Source organism: Toxotes jaculatrix, chromosome 13 (genome assembly GCF_017976425.1).
Source record: "Toxotes jaculatrix isolate fToxJac2 chromosome 13, fToxJac2.pri, whole genome shotgun sequence".
In the NCBI taxonomy this organism is placed as follows: domain Eukaryota; kingdom Metazoa; phylum Chordata; class Actinopteri; family Toxotidae; genus Toxotes; species Toxotes jaculatrix.
Genome location: NC_054406.1, coordinates 3,389,588 through 3,405,576, shown reverse-complemented (window position 1 = coordinate 3,405,576; position 15,989 = coordinate 3,389,588). Strand labels below are relative to the sequence as shown.

The 15,989-nt window shown below is 41.0% G+C and overlaps 2 protein-coding genes across 3 annotated transcripts; one reads left to right on the top strand and one right to left on the bottom strand.

Moving 5' to 3' along the window:
- Positions 1 to 1,608: 1,608 nt before the first annotated feature.
- On the top strand, positions 1,609 to 10,437 carry bmp8a (bone morphogenetic protein 8a). The gene is made up of 7 exons (XM_041053148.1): positions 1,609 to 3,120; positions 7,763 to 7,955; positions 8,106 to 8,254; positions 8,398 to 8,577; positions 8,793 to 8,872; positions 9,359 to 9,469; positions 9,648 to 10,437. Exons 1-7 carry the CDS (start codon positions 2,568 to 2,570, stop codon positions 9,795 to 9,797), a joined length of 1,416 nt encoding a protein of 471 aa, XP_040909082.1. The 5' UTR covers positions 1,609 to 2,567; the 3' UTR covers positions 9,798 to 10,437.
- Positions 10,438 to 10,475: 38 nt separating this feature from the next.
- On the bottom strand, positions 10,476 to 13,870 carry zgc:91910 (uncharacterized protein LOC445276 homolog). 2 transcript variants are annotated; one of them, XM_041053150.1, is made up of 4 exons: positions 13,786 to 13,870; positions 12,336 to 12,486; positions 11,941 to 12,063; positions 10,476 to 11,087 (listed from the first exon to the last, which is right to left on the bottom strand). In XM_041053150.1, the coding sequence occupies exons 2-3, from the start codon at positions 12,468 to 12,470 to the stop codon at positions 11,968 to 11,970; spliced, it is 231 nt and encodes a 76-aa protein (XP_040909084.1). In that variant the 5' UTR covers positions 12,471 to 12,486; positions 13,786 to 13,870; the 3' UTR covers positions 10,476 to 11,087; positions 11,941 to 11,967. The 2 variants fall into 2 exon arrangements, with proteins under 2 accessions (XP_040909084.1, XP_040909083.1); XM_041053149.1 differs by lacking the exon at positions 10,476 to 11,087 and adding an exon at positions 11,312 to 11,696.
- Positions 13,871 to 15,989: the final 2,119 nt, after the last annotated feature.

Genomic DNA, 15,989 nt, shown 5'->3' with positions numbered 1-15,989 from the left:
TCGGTGGTTCCACCGGAGATGATGAGGTCTGAGTCCACGCTCTGCAGCTGTGTGTACGCACACACTTGCTCCTCTTATTTTCTGTCCACTCTCCATCCATCTACGCCCGTCCTCCCTGCAGTCCATCTGTCATCCCAGACTTCTGTCTCTGATGACAGTCCTCGCTCTGTTCCACCACTTCTGTCTCCCAGGAATGTCATTTTTCATTTCTGCTGGGTTTATATGGTTTCAAGGGCACTCAGTTCCCCTTCATTCCCTCTTTTCTGTCACTCCTCCTCAACTCACTCCCTCTCTGTTCTTTCACCTCCTCATCCTCTCTCACTCCTCTCACCATTATCTCTCCAGACAAAACCTCCTAAAGTTGCAGATGTTCAGAGAAAAGAAAAACAAAATGGGCAGAGCGTTAATTCCTAGCATTTGGGACTCGCCCTTTCGGCCAGGACAGAATGAACCGCGGTCAGTTTGGTTTGGTCAGTGTTATTCATGCCTTTCAAAGTGACCACAAGTACCAGGCTGCTTTGAAGAAAAGAGTACACAAACACGAGTTGGCACAGGGCTGAACCTCACTACTATATTTGAGTCATTTCTTCCCTCCAAATCCTTTTGGTTTCAGCACACACACACGTACCGACTGTGTTTGCATTAGGCCTGCTGCAGAGCGCGCTCAGTAAGCTAATGAATGGCTCAATGGGAAATGGTGTTACACAGCATAACGCAAAACCTGCCACTTCAGAGCACAAGTGTTCGAAGTTTTTTCCAAAAGTGTTCGCTCAGTGCAGACTTGGTTCAAATTTGATGTTTTCCATTTTGTTAGCTCCAAACCTCAGCTACGACGGGATGTTAGAGATTTTCGAGCTTTGGCAAAGGATTAAAAAAAATATATGAAAAAACAAAACCATTTATCCAAAATGACAAATGCGCCCACAGCTATGGAGCCCAAAACTGACAAAAGGCAGTAAAAGGTTACAATGAACTTAAAAATATAAATAAATCATATTGTTAGTTAAATACTGAAAATGGAGTGTAAAAAGCTTTTTCTTTATCCTTCATTTAACTGATGAAAAAAAGGCAGAGTTGTTTACTTTTCCCTGATTAAAAAGTTTAGATGGTAAACTAACGCTTACAAAGTTACAGTGTACAACAAAACTTTATCTTCAAGTGCACTGTCGTGAAAATCCACTGAATATATTTAATAATATAATTACTGATGAATTGTCTGATCCTTCTTTCCTGCCTTTTGTTGCACTGGAGGCTCAAAACACAGTAACATTAGTAAAGAGATTAAATCCCCTTTTAACTGTGAGACCTTCACATTAGCTGTGAGTGGAGAAATGTCAGCATTTAACAAGGGGCATCAGGCCACTTGACATCTTTCCCGCCAAGCCGTCTGAGACTCAGCGTTGAGTAGCAATGAAAGGAAGCAGTCATAAGATGAAAAGATAGATGGGCGGAGGTAAGAAGGAGAGAGAGAGATGAGGTCTCCCAGAGAGACCACTGGGAGGGGTGGTGATGATGAGATGTAAGCAGGAGGGAGAAGTTTAAAGACTTGAAAGAGGAGGAGAGGCGGAGGCTGGGAGGGAAACTCCCTCCTGGTTACGAACAGCTGTTGCACACTGGAGGCTTCATGCTCGGGATACACTCTCTCTGCTGCACGGCTCCGCTTTCAGACGCTCAGACTCTTCTGCTGAGCGTGCGTCTACATGAGCTGCCACGGATTTTTGAAGAAACCTCTCGCCTCACTCAGGGACTACGATCAGAAAAGTATTTCCTGGAGTTATCGTTTTTATAAAGTGGATTAAGAAAGACATCTGGAACCCCAGAGACGTGTGGGTGGGGGAGCGGTCTTGAATGGATGAATGAGTACTCAAGGATGACTGGATAAAAGCTTCCAGCCCTGATTGCTCCGCAGATTCTCGTGAGGTATCTGGATGAACGTTGACTCACTGCAGGTGTGAACATCTTTATTTCCTTGCTAGGTCAAGGAAAACCCGGAGAAAAGCCTGATGACACAGCTCTCAAATTTCACTTCAATCTCTGCAGCACCTGCTCATCACTGAAATTGCTTTCCATCCTCCAGGTTTACAACTTCAAAGCGTTTTCCACAGGGGCACTGCTTGTCTATATTCAAAACACAGTAAAAAAAAAGTGTATAATTATGCCCTCACTCTCATTATCTCTGTTTCTCCTGCTGCACAACTGAGAGGTGAGGGAGACCAGAGGGTGAGGAGTTTTTTTTTTTCTTCAAGATTAGAGAAGGAAAGAGGGAGAGAGGAAAGCAAAGGGGGGAGGGAGAGATAAACAGAGGCAGTTTAAGGCAGTAAACACGTCCAGTCCAGAAGCTCTCCTCTAAACACTTCAGGCATAAATCAGTGCTGTATTTGTCTGCAGAGACTCTGAAGCAGCCTGGGGACAAACTGGACCAAGCAGGGGACAGTGTGGTTGCCAGCCTGGAGACACTGGAGGAAGTACAACCTGAGAAAAAGCCCTGCAGCTGGTGCAGCAGATTATTTGTGAATAAAAACTTTGATTTTCCAGCAGAGAAGAAGAAACCAGAGCGAACCACAGCCATGGCCTCAGCCGTCTCCTGCAGTTTCCCTTGTCTTTGCACCAAAATGAAACAGCAGTACTCCGGCGGCAGCGGCAGCCTCTTCTTGCAGCAGCAGACCAAATGCACCTCCAGACCCCACCGGCCTCTCCTCCACCCAAGGACCCTGCTCCTCCTGCCCCTGCTCCTCCTGCTCTTTCTCTCCCTGTGGAGCCAGCAGGCCGAGGCCGTGGTCCACTCCAGCTTCAGACGGCTCAGCGGCCGAGAGAAGAAGGAGATGCAGAAGGAGATCCTGTCCATCTTGGGTCTGCCGGGTCGACCCAGACCCCACCCGCCGCTACGACCGCCCTCCTCCGCGCCGCTCTTCATGCTGGACCTCTACCACGCCATGTCAGCTGATGGGGAGGATGAGGGGAATGAAATTATCGTAAACGGACCCGTTATGGGCAGGTCCGGAGGGCCAGAGAGGTCGGCTCAGGTCAACCACGCAGCCCTGCCGACCCTCAGCACGCACACGCCGCCTCTGGGGACGGTGGTCAGCGAGGCCGACACCGTGATGAGCTTCGTCAACCTGGGTGAGTAGTACGTCCACCGGGCTCTTGGAAGTAGGTGAAGTTGTGCCGTAAATTCCCTGCTCGGGTTCTTGAGTACTGAGCTCGTGAAGACTTGTACACCTGGTCACGTGTCGGTGGTTCATGATAAAATCCTGAGGCACAAAGTGATGCAGAGAGTTTGTTGTTAACATGAGCAGTGAAAACCTTCGTGACTCAGCAGACAAATAAAGAAAGGTGTTAGAGGTGTTAAAGCACGGAGGGGAACAAAATAAGAGTCTCAAAGAGGTCACCAAAATAAAAGCACTCAGGAATGTAACGGGCCACCGTCTGAAACCCACAGTTTGATGATTTTGGATGTACATTTATTTGCTTTCTTGTCGAGTCTTAGATCAGAAGATTGATAATCTTATGTTTGTACATTTAATATAAATCTGAAGCCAGCAGATGGGGTGCTTAGCATAGCTTAGTTTAGCATAAAGCCTGGAAACGCGGATAAACGGCTGGTTCTGTACAAAATCCACTTACCAGCATTTTTAAATCTCATGTTATAGCTCATTTGTTTTACCCAGTGTCTGATGCTGGCTTTGCCAAAATAAAGACAAAACAACAGATTCACTATTTATTCAGAGGACAGACCAGGGTGACTTCAGGAGCACCACAATGGCCAAAGTGCCATAGTTGTTAAGTGTAGGATACTTGGAGAGGATTTAAAAACACAAAAACGAAAACAAAAAAAAAACAAAAACAAAACAAAAACAAAACATATAGACTCCACTAAACTATTAGCCGGCATTCTTGCTAAATATTGGTAGTAAATTACAGGAGAGGAAACAGTGACGAAAATGAGTCCGAAAACCAAAACCAGGACTTCACAGAGGGGGACAGGCAGGCAGACTGCAGGTGGTCAGAGTGAGAAAAGAAAAGTATGAGTGAAGGTGATTTCAGGAAAAAACGGACAAGTTATTTTTTTCCCCAGCAGATTAACTGATTACGCACCCGTAACTGAGTGGTTTACGTTCTTGACCACTGGTTTAACCTGTACAAAAACAGAAGTAAATACGACTCCTTAAAGTTTCACGGCGGAGTGGTCACGACTATTTTTTTTTTTTGGCCGGTTGTAGCTATTTCCTGGAGAAACAGTCGTAAATTTGCCATTTTAACGTTTCCGTAATTAAACAAACGAACTATAATGCATTAGTTAGTGAACTTTCGCGGTGCTGGTAGGTTAGTTTTGTTATCTTTGGACAGGGCCAGGCTAGCTGTTTCCCTCTGTTTCAAGTCTTTGAGCTAAGCTAAGCTAAGCTAAGCTAACTACCTGCGGACTGTAGTTTAATATTTAACGGACAAACATGAGAGTGGTCTCAGTCTTCTCATCTAACTCTTGGTAAGTAAGCGAATAAGTGTATTTCACTAAATGCCAAACTGTTCCTTTAACTTTGAACGGGGAACATTTTTATCATCAGGTTTGAATGACACAGCAGTTTTTCCACTTTGCGGTTCGCCGAAAAAATGTAAACTTTGAGGAGATGAAATTACACAGTGTGTGAACTGGACGACACCGACACTGACATGTCGGTGCTACCAGTTTAGTTTCTTTGCTGTGCAAATTTCCACAAACATTTAGCCCCACGGAGAGAATTAAAACCAGTGTGTGGCTGAATCTATATTGGTAGGTTTCCATTCCTAAAGCCACCGGCCGAGGCCCAACGCTGCCACGGCCACACTGAACTGAGCAAAGCCGTCCCAGCATTATACAGAACATTCTGGTAACATGGTCTGTAAGCAACTGGACATTATTGGTTACAAGCAGGGAATCAGATGTGTGTGTGCAGAAAATGCCAGAAATGGGCTCGTCCCTGCTTATACAATGTGAAGATTTCACACTTTTTTTTGTTGTATATAAAAATAAATTTGATATCTTTGGATTTGGGATAGTGTGTGGGCCAAAAAAAAAGAACTTTGAAGCCACAGGGAAGTGGTTACTGCGCAACAATTGACTGATTAATCAATAAAATAAACAGCGCAATAACTGACCTAGATCATTTATTGCATCCCCTAAATAGATAAGAAATAGTTCAACATTCCCACCCAGACCCCGTGTGAGTGTTTGTGCTTCTATCAAAACCACACAGCAGCCTGACTGATGCCTATCTGTCAGAGCATAAGAATTAAACATCCTCGTCTCGATGGCTTCCTTCCTCCATCTTCTCTGGAATGGGATGCTGATCTGAGCCCAGTTTAACCGTGGGAAACGTCATCTCCTCTCTCTGCTCGGGGTCTTTAATGAACTCGCGTCAAATGAAAGGTTTCCTTTTCGAAATGCTTCTCTGTTTTGGAGAAGAAAGTGCACCCTGAAATTTATCAGTCAACACTGCAGGACCACGGCATTTCTTCCTCCAAACCGCCACGATTTTGTAAACAAAGGTGATTCAAAAGTGACTCATGCCTTTAGCAGTGGCCCACAGTGCACGCCAGTGTTTCCGTTCAAATGGTGAAGCTCTTCATCGACATTCAGAGACAAGTGTAGCTGAAGACTTCACACAAAAAGAAAAGTAATAACTACAAGATAATTGTTCATTTGCGCGACTTACATACAACCTAGAGAATTATAGTCATTTAACATTGGACTTTTCTTACTCGTGTGCTCCATTTGAAAATATCACCTGATTCTGCTGCAGATATATTACCGCAGGTATATCCAGTTTCTATTCCTGTGACTAATCTAATCAGTGTGTGTAGTTCATGTAAGTTGAATCAAACAGGCACGGGTGTGTGTTCCTACGCATATGTAATGGGAAGACACAGATGGTTAGAATTAAAGGCCCCACTGACACAAAAAAAAAAAAAAAAAAAAAAGGCAAACGGTCCGAAGCGAGATGAAAATACTGCTGTGGAGGGAGCGACTCTAAAAATACCAGGCAGGGCTGCAATTAGTGGTGTGTGTGCTGAGCAGCTGCTGTGGTTCAGGGCACTAAGTGTCTCTAATTACTGCAGTGTGTGTGTGTGTGCTGATATGTGCACACCCAAGCCATCAGGGGTATCCTGTCCTTAGTATCTCTATTTACCATGTATTCATTGTGTGCGCGCCAAACCCAGATGACCAGAGCTGGTTTGTGTCCCTGCAGGGTTCCACAAGGACACACACACACTGCACTGGTGTTTCAGTTGCATGTTTGGATTTGGTGTAGGAGTGTGTGTGTGTGTGTGTGTTTGCCTGCTCACCTTTTTCATTTGCATATTGTTCTTTAGCAGGACGTTCACATCAGGACGTGTTTCAGTCTCGCTTTTTTCCTGTCAGAGAGTTGTTTAGTTTTCGCTTCTGCTGAGAACATTTGTCAGAGGGAAGAGGAACATGTTGTGATCTCCGCTCCGTCAGCAGCTGCTGCTGTGTCCTTTAGCAAGGCCACTTCACCTTCACCCCGTTCAGTGGAGCGTGATGTAGGATGCTGGTGAAAACGAGCGTTAACGCCTCATAAATTTTCTCTGGATAAACAAAGAGCAGAACGGTGCATAGTAAAACATATTTATATGTTTTCCACTCTTCAGGTTTCAGGACTTAAAGCCACTTGTTTTATCTTTAATGAGAATGTTTAAGTTTTTTTCCTGCTGTGCTAAATCTGTGCTGAGGCGGGGAGTTGAGATAAATGTCTGTGTGCTGCATTTAAAGCGGATCTGTCTGTAAACACTAGTTGGTTGCTGTAACCATTCCTCCTGTTAATACAGGCCTTTAAGACATCCCCTCTGAACATGCTTATAGTGCAAGTGATGGGCTACAAAATCTGCAGTCTTCCTTCTGTGCAAAAATGGATTCAAACATTTATCTGAAGACAATATGAGGCTGACATCTGGCAGGATTTTTACTGTAAAACTGCGACTCAACGGGGAAACACAAAGAGGGAATTTTATCCTAAAATCTGTAACTCTGGAAAATATCCACATGATTTGATTAATTCAGACTCCTCCAATAAATTAGCTTTAGATTAAAGTGTGAATACATTTCTGCACAGAACGAGGACTCTTTCGATTTTTGGATTTGGATTTACTTCTTCTTTAAGTTCAGCTTTGAAGTGATTTTACTTTACCTCAGGAAATCTGTAAAAGCAACAGGTTGTGGTTTAATAGGGAGTTATGTGCCGCAGCATTTCATTTTTTGAAGGAACAGAATATTCATCATGTTTGTTAGACCTCAAGGGTACACAGTGCTTTTTTTATGAGCAACTGAATGTAAACATAACTTTTGGTTGTTTACAGGAAAACTCTTTAAGAGATGCTGGTCGGTTGATTTTGTTACCTTTGAACAGAGCCAGACTGTTTCCCCCTGTTTCCAGTCTTTATGCAAAGCTAAACTAAACTAAACTAAACTGCTGCTGCTGTACTTTAATATTTAACAAACATGAGACTGGTATCAATTGTTTAACTACTCCTTTAAGTATTTCTATTTTATGTTGCTTTATACTGCACATTATTTCACATTATTTTTTACTCCAATGTTTCTGATAGCTGTAGTTGTTTAAAATAAATTTAAACATTTATTAATCTGTTAGCATAAACCATGTAAGAAAAAGCTTGTTCATATTTATTGGTTATTTATTTGTGAATCACTGAAGCACTTCCTGTATCTTCTCTCTTTGAAATTACATTTGAATACATTCTGTCGTTGCAGTGGAGCAGGAGCGCGACCTCCTGCAGCCTCGTCCATACTGGAAGGAGTTTCGTTTCGACCTGACCCCCCTCCCTCAGGGTGAGACGGTGACAGCAGCGGAGTTTCGTATCTATAAGACCCTGACGATGGGACAGAGGGCAAACCGAACACTGCACATCTCCGTCTACGAGATCAAGCGAGAGAACAGACACAGGTTCAAACTTTTTCTTTTCCTCTTTATTTTTAATTTTCGTTCTTCTTAAGTTATTAGATGTTTTGACTGAATTTGAACTTGAAATGTGTCAAATCAAAATGTGTCTTTTAGCTGTTTGTAATCAAATGTGCCTGTTTTCTTTTCCTCCAGAGAGCCAGAGCTGGTGCTGCTTGACATGCAGTCGGTGCCTGCTGGACAGGAGGGCTGGCTGGCCTTCGACGTCACCTCCGCCTCCAACCACTGGCTCCTCCAGCCCCGCAGCAACCTGGGCATACGTCTCTACGTGGAGACTGAGGAAGGTGGGTAACACCCCCACACCATTATAGTCGTTGTTGTTGACTTGTGTTTAGTTTCTGGGTGATGCTCGTTATGTGAAGCTTCGTTTGAAATGGTTTATTTTAAATAATGATATAGTTTCTTGTGTTAAATGCTTCTCTTCCAGACCGCTCCCTGTCCGCAGGCTGGATTGGGTTGGTGGGTCGCAGAGGTCCTCGCTCCAAACAGCCTTTCATGGTGACTTTCTTCAGGGAGAGCCAGGTCCCGTGTCGGCCGCCCCGGGCCGTCAAGCCTCACCCTCGCAAGAAGAAACCCAAATACGACCTCCCGGTCCCCAGCATCCATAGTTAGGTTCCAGGCAACCACACTGTGTGACTACAGCTCTGATGCTTTAATGTCACCTGCAAATCATTTTCACTCTGATCACCTTTTCAGAGTAAAGGGATGCACAAATGGAAGTTTGAATAAATAGAAAACACTGTTCTGTTCTCGCTAAATGCACATTAAAATAATTCAGTGACTTTGATCTCAATAAATGTTTTTCTTGTCTTCCTGGTTCAGATCGGAGTCCTGCTAACAACGGAGGTCAGCCCTGTAAAAAACACGAACTCTACGTCAGCTTCAGTGATCTGGGATGGAAGGTCAGCTCTAATGTTTTATGATTTTTGCTTTATGTCCCAGACACGTTTTTATTAGTGACGCTTCAGGTTCATTTTATTATCCTACATGTACGTCTTGCATTTAAGATCAGTATCATTATTGAAGTTTTTAAAGGCAGATCTGACGTAAATATGTCAGTTTTTAAAATGTTCCTTGCATCTGTTTGAAATCTTTGTCTGTTAAATATAATATATATAAACAGGGTGAAATAAAAGGAGATTGAATAGAAATATATAAAACTAAGTTTTAATATAATCAGAACTGACTAGACATTGACAAGCAAAATGAAGATAGAAAGTTGTTGCAAACAAAATCATTGCCTTTAATTTTAAAAAGTGGTGTAACAGACTTTCAAATTGAAACAGATGGCAAACGTACCCTGTTCTGAACGACACATGCCTTATCAAAAAAAGCGTATTATTCTTCATGACATGTTATACTATGCACTGTGTTTCTGTTCTGCTCAGGACTGGGTTTTGGCCCCCACTGGATATTCAGCCTACTACTGTGATGGAGAGTGTTTTTACCCTCTGGGCTCCTGCATGAACGCCACCAACCACGCCCTCATCCAGCAAGTGGTGAGTACAGCGATGATACATACAAATCATCCTGCAAATACTCAGCCCAGGACGGAAAGTTTTCCATCACAAGTATTTGAAAAGAAGATAAAAACGTAACATGTGCTGCACTTAGGTATGAACTCTAGTTAAATATCTGAATAGTGAATAGAAACTGTATTTCACTCTGCACTGGTAGGTCCACCTCCTGAAGCCTGATGAGGTTCCTAAGGCGTGTTGCGCCCCCACCAAGCTCAGCCCCATCTCCGTCCTCTTCTACGACGACAACAACAACGTCATCCTCAAAAAGCATCGTAACATGGTGGTAAAGACCTGTGGATGTCTATGATAAGTGATGAGTCCAAAACTAAAAAATGTACCTGGATGATTATTTTTATTCCCGCACTGGCAAACAGGTTGGATGATAACTGCACAGTAATCTGATTTGGATCAGTGACTTAAGTGTCTTTAATCAAGTTTTCCAAATTTAAAGAGTTGAAGGTTCCGAATCAGAATTTTTACTCCAAGACTCAAACATTTTTTTTACTGCATGTTAAAGACTGTGGGTGTTAATGTTAATGTTCAGCTGGTTGAGTCTATATCTTTGACTAGAAATGTTTTATAATAACGTAAAAGATCAGTCAGCTCCATGCAGGTCAGCAGTGAGCAGCATAATTTGAATGACGATGTTAGGACATGTTCTTCGTAAGTACAGTACGTATTTTTCAAGAGCACAAATGTTTAATTTCATGAACTTTTTATGCCTGTGTTATCAGGAACAAACTACACAGACATCAGCAGAGTATTTTTACAGACAGGTTTCAGTTATGAAAATGGCAAATGATATTGGATGGCAGGACATGCCATTAGTGATGCCTGTTTTTTTTTTTAAACAAGACAGAAACTGACAGCACTACTGCTGTTGCAACACAAATCTATATGGAGAGACTATTAAGTTGTATTCAATTAATAAAAAGATATTTACATTACATCTTGTCATGTACACAAAGTCAACGGAGAAGACCAGTCACGTTAAATACATTGTTCAGTTTATTGAAAAGGGTAAAAAAAAAAAAAAAGTACAGTGAAAGCAAATTGGCTTTTGCCTACAGGTGAACAAATGAAGAACCAAAAAAACAGGGAATAATCATTTTGGCAGTTGAATTAAATCTAAATTTTCAGTCCTTGGGGCTACTTACAATTTTTTTTTTTCAGACAATGAACATTCAGACTGTAGCCGAAAGAATCAATGAGCACAGAACTGTTAGCACTTGGATTTCAAAACAGATCCTGTCCTGGTTTAACAGAAGTGGGATAAAGACTGTGTTATTGCCAACATTATTCAGGGAAACGTGCCCGAGGAGGACAATGTCAAAATGAGCAGAAGTAGAGGAATTTTTGGGTTAAAAAAAAAAAAAAAAAAAAAAGAACATACTATGAAACTTCCTGTGTGGTTAAACGTGAGGTACTGTTGTAAAGTGTTACTGAGTGAGGATACCTGTGGAGCAGCAGCACAGAGGAGGCAAAGCTGAAGAGTCTGATGCTCTTAGTGGACAATAACCACAAATCTCCAAAAACAGCTCATGGGATTTTAATCATTTCAAGAGGCCAATGGTCATGAAGAGTCCACGTTTTAATCCTGTGTGGAGGGTAAAGCACAGATGGCAACATCATGTGAATAGCCTCTTCTCAAAGGAAAGGAAATTAAAATGCTCGGGGTTCAAAAGTTTTAGCCCAACAGCAGTGCCATGTCCACTGTGGATGAGTGCTGAAATCTATCGTGGGGTTTTTGAACGTGTCATCTATTCCTCTGGACAACACAGTGTTTAACTAAAGTACAACCAGCTGTTAACTACCCACACATTCACAAGTTTGTCCTTTTTTTTTTTCTTACTTCCCATTGTAGCTTTTTCAGACTTGTCAACTCTGCCCATCATTAGTCACAAAATAATTTTAGTCAGTGTTACCAGGCAAACTTGCTGGTTCTACTTTCTGGGAACCCACCCCCATTCTGGAATATCAAGGTAGTTGTACACAATAAATATAAAAAAATGGGCTGCTGGTGTACTACTGCCCCATCATTATCGTTTTCTCTTACGCAAAAACACACGTACACAGCACATACACACATCCACCCCTTCCCTCCGTCCCATCCCCATTGTCCATGAATACTGACGGGTCCCCAGTGTTCGTCACCAACGTCCTTCAGGTGCCGCAATTCAACATTTAGTCCGTGGTCATTGTGTATCTGTAAGCAACAGTTTTAGTTGTTTTTTAGTTTTATGCTTGTAAATACGTTCGTAAATATGAACAGTGACCACCTGCACTTGGTATAATTAGTTGCTTCTGCACTTATTTTGGTTGCACTTTGATAATCTACAAATACGCAGAAGCCAGAAACTTGGAGAGGTTTCATAAAAACAGTGGTCTTAGAGGAAAAATCTGACCACAGCCTACAGTGAGCACAGCACCACGAGTACAGTTGGTCTTACCCAGGTTCAGGTCCAGTTGGCAGTCCTTTATGCCTGAACGTCTGCCAGCTCAGGGGGCATGGGGGACTTGGGGTGTTTGCTCTCAAAGTGCTGCTTGAAAGTCTTGGGGTCAGGCATCTGAGTCTGAAAGAAAAAAGGAGAATCAAGGTATTAGTCTGTTTCATCTTATAGCAACAAGACTCTGTTCTGGAGCTCTGCATACTCAATGCTTCTTGTCTTATTTCATAAAAATCTGTCACGTAATTTACCAGCAAATCTTTCAAAACTCTAACTCAGGAAAGCATCAGTCACTTGAAGATTTGGAGATCATCAGTCACGTAGTATTCTTCATCTGACACAGAGCTCTTCACAGGAGTGACACGGACAAACCTCACAAAACCTCACTCAAAACTCACCCGGCAGACAGGGCAGGTGTGGACCAGAGCGGCTTTAGCTGCAGTCTTCTGGTCAGCGCCCTGAGATTTCTTCTTCTCTGCTGCCTTCTTGGCGTTCTTTTGCTGGGACTGAATCTTCTGCTGCCCACGAGCCATGGCCCTCAGCTTCAACCTGAGGGAATTGGGGGAAAAAAAAAAAAAACAGACCACAGATTAACCACCTGTGCAACCTTTACAGCCTAAAATCTTAGACCACAGCTATTTTTTCCTCATGTAAAGGCAGAAATGTAAGCAAGGTTAAGAAGGTGAAGAGGCATGTTTGATGACTGTGACCTGCAACTTTAGTCAATACACCAATTAATGACCAATTTTTGACTCAATACCTTGATACCAATAGCGCAACAATAAACTAAGAATGAGGTGGCTTAAGGGTTAAGATGCCGACCATGAACTGGTTAGAGTACAACCAGGGACCTTGGTTGAATCTCTCTCCCTCATTTCTGTCACCTCTTTTCTAACTGTAATAAAAGCTTAAACTGTCACTGAATTTGATTATTGGGTCTTTTCTGCAACATCAAAGTGACAAAACAACTCTTAGTAACGATTCATCTTAATATTCAAACAACAGTGCTTCCAACTTTGTGACAACAGTTTGGTGAGGACTTTTTCCTGTTCTGGCACAAGCCAACGTGAATTGTTGAATTGTTTTGCATTTTACTGAGCTGATTTTCAAACAAATTAATCTACAATGTCACAACAGAACCACAGCGACTTTATCCAGTTCGTTTCCCCTCAAACCCGGTGCAGCTAGGGTGACCAGATCCCAATTCACCAGATGTGGGACAAAGACTACGTTTGCGTGGGACACCAATGCATCAAGGTAGTCTAAAAGAACTCAAAAAAAAACTTTCTAAAAAAAAAAAAAAAAAAAAATTTCTATTCTGCTCCATCAAAAGTCTTTCAGCTCTATCACAGCAACAATTGCAGGTAGGCCGGGCCCACACAGACAATGCACTTGTGAATGAAATCTGAGACTTTTTGATACATTAAAAGGCCTTTTTTTATTTAAATGAGAAGAAATGTACGTGTGTCTTTTAAGACCTACAGATACTCTGGATAACTTAGCTATTTGTTGTTGATACGCTGTAACGTAGTGACTGGTTGGTTATGCTAGAGTGTAGCCACAAATCTTAAGTTGTTTCTAAATAAAAAATAATACTAAGTAATAACGCAACGACCAGTTTAATAAACAAAAAATTGACATCGTCCAAATAGGCCTTAATTCACCCGGCGCCGCCTTGCTAACGCTGTTAGCTGAGGAAGCTAATATTATGTGACCGAGTTACTACACAACACGATGTTACTGGAGTATAAACCACACAGATTCGAGCATAAACCACTGTTATCTAACTCAGTGATGAGATGTAATTGTTGAATAGTGAGGAATGCTTTGATTTCCAGACAGCTTTACCTTCGAGGTTTGACTCTCTCCTCACTCTTTTGTCGGTTTCTTTTTTGATTGCCAGAGGAAACTACAGAGGAGCAAAAGTCCGGACAGTGCAGCGAACAGCGCCCCCAGCTGCACCGGAGCCGCACTACAGCCGTCCACAATTTGTTTGCTTCCTGTGAATTTAAGCAGAAATTAAAACTGCAAGCAGCGATGGGCGGGCCCTCGCACAACAAGGTGAGTTTAGGTAGACATTTTTGCCATGTGGATGATTTGGTAATAGTTAAAGCTTTGTATAATTTGTATAGTGTGTTGGTTTTTGGTTAGATGGGGTTTATTTTGGCAGTACAGATCTGCATTGTAAGATGAATAATATGTGCAGATAAAACATGTCATTTGGTTTGATGGACAGTGTGTTATTTGTAAATCACCTTAGTGTTGGTTAGAGTTTGTGGATGGAGGTTGAGAATGTTTTAATGATCAAAAGCAATTTTACAATGGTTGTAGCTTGTTGATGCCCACAGGTGTGCATCATAGCCCTTTTTTCCTTTTTATCTTTACTTAATAATTTATTTCTACTATGTGTTTATTACTGATACACAACAGAGCTGTGCAACCCTCTTTTTTTCTTTAATGAAATTTGTATTTTTCCTGTGTTTTATATAGCTGGTGCACAAGAAAGCTGTGGAACAGCGTTTTTTACTTGACTTATATTGTTTTTTTGTCATGCACAACAGAAATGTGCGCTGCCATTTTTACCATTTGTCCTTTACTTATATTCTCATTTTGACTGTGTTTCTATTGGTGATGCAGAACAGAGATATGTTGCAGTCTTTTTTAACTGTTTTTCTGAACTTATATTTTTATATGTACTATGTTTTTATTGCTGGAGCACAGCAGAGCTCTGGTGCATTTTCTACATTTCTACTGTGTGTGCTCTTTACATGTCCAAATCCTTTGCTTTCTCTACTTTCTCAAAAATTAAGAACTATTTTACATTATTTACAATCATGTACAACAACATTTCCATGAATGCCATATCTCATTCTAACTAGATATGTTGATAACACAATATTTAAGAAATGCTGTTGAAATATAGGTTTTGCTTTACCTTTACATCACTTCAAAAAGCAAAAGGCACTGGTTATGGTACACCTAGTACACTAGGGTGGGGTTCAATTCCCTGCAGTGCCCTGCTAATAGATTGATGATGTAAGATCCACACAAAATCCTAAATCTACATATCTTGTCATAACAACTCCATACTAAAACATCTATGTAGAATGTATGTATTTCAATGATATAGCTAACATTAAAAACAGCCAAGAACGGCCTCATAATATGTCAAAAAACATCATGGTATAGAAAGGCAAAAAATGGGACAAAAAAAGTCATACTTTAGAATGGCCTCAAAATATGCCAAAAAACATCTCAGTATAATAAACCTTCAACTTTGGCAGAAAAAAGTCACACTTCAGTGCAGCCTCAAAAGTAAAAAAGGTCATAGTATAGTAAGGCTTCAAAATCATATATATATATATATATACTATGACTTGCTATACCAAAAAAAAGTCATAGTGTGTATATATATATGTATGTATATATATATATATATATGTATATATAAATATATATATATACTATGACTTTTTTTAATGTCATTTTGAGGTCAAAAAAATGTTTGAATTTTTTTGGCCGAAAAAAAACGCCTTACTATACAATGACGTTTGTTATTACTTTTGGAGTTCAAAGAAATTTTTGACTTTTTTTGTCCGATTTTGATGCCTTACTATACTATGATGTTTTTTATGACTTTTGGAGGTCAAAAAAATTTTGACTTTTTTTGTCCGAAAAAAACGCCTTACTATACTATGACGTTTTTTATGACTTTTGGAGGTCAAAAAAAATTTTGACTTTTTTTGTCCGATTTTGACGCCTTACTATACTATGACGTTTTTTATGACTTTTGGAGGTCAAAAAAATTTTTGACTTTTTTTGTCCGAAAAAAACGCCTTACTATACTATGACGTTTTTTATGACTTTTGGAGGTCAAAAAATTTTTTGACTTTTTTTGTCCGATTTTGACGCCTTACTATACTAAGACGTTTTTTTATGACTTTTGGAGGTCAAAAAAATTTTGACTTTTTTTGTCCGATTTTGACGCCTTACTATACTATGACGTTTTTTATGACTTTTGGAGGTCAAAAAAATTTTTGACTTTTTTTGTC

Excerpts from the sequence above, each read along its gene's own strand:
- bmp8a (XM_041053148.1), top strand. The coding sequence starts at position 2,568 with ATGGCCTCAGCCGTCTCCTGCAGTTTCCCTTGTCTTTGCACCAAAATG. Across the intron at positions 7,956-8,105 it reads AAGCGAGAGAACAGACACAG|AGAGCCAGAGCTGGTGCTGC; the intron begins GTTCAAACTTTT and ends CTTTTCCTCCAG. Across the intron at positions 9,470-9,647 it reads ACGCCCTCATCCAGCAAGTG|GTCCACCTCCTGAAGCCTGA; the intron begins GTGAGTACAGCG and ends CTGCACTGGTAG.
- zgc:91910 (XM_041053150.1), bottom strand. The coding sequence starts at position 12,470 with ATGGCTCGTGGGCAGCAGAAGATTCAGTCCCAGCAAAAGAACGCCAAG. Across the intron at positions 12,064-12,335 it reads ACACCTGCCCTGTCTGCCGG|ACTCAGATGCCTGACCCCAA; the intron begins GTGAGTTTTGAG and ends TTTTTCTTTCAG.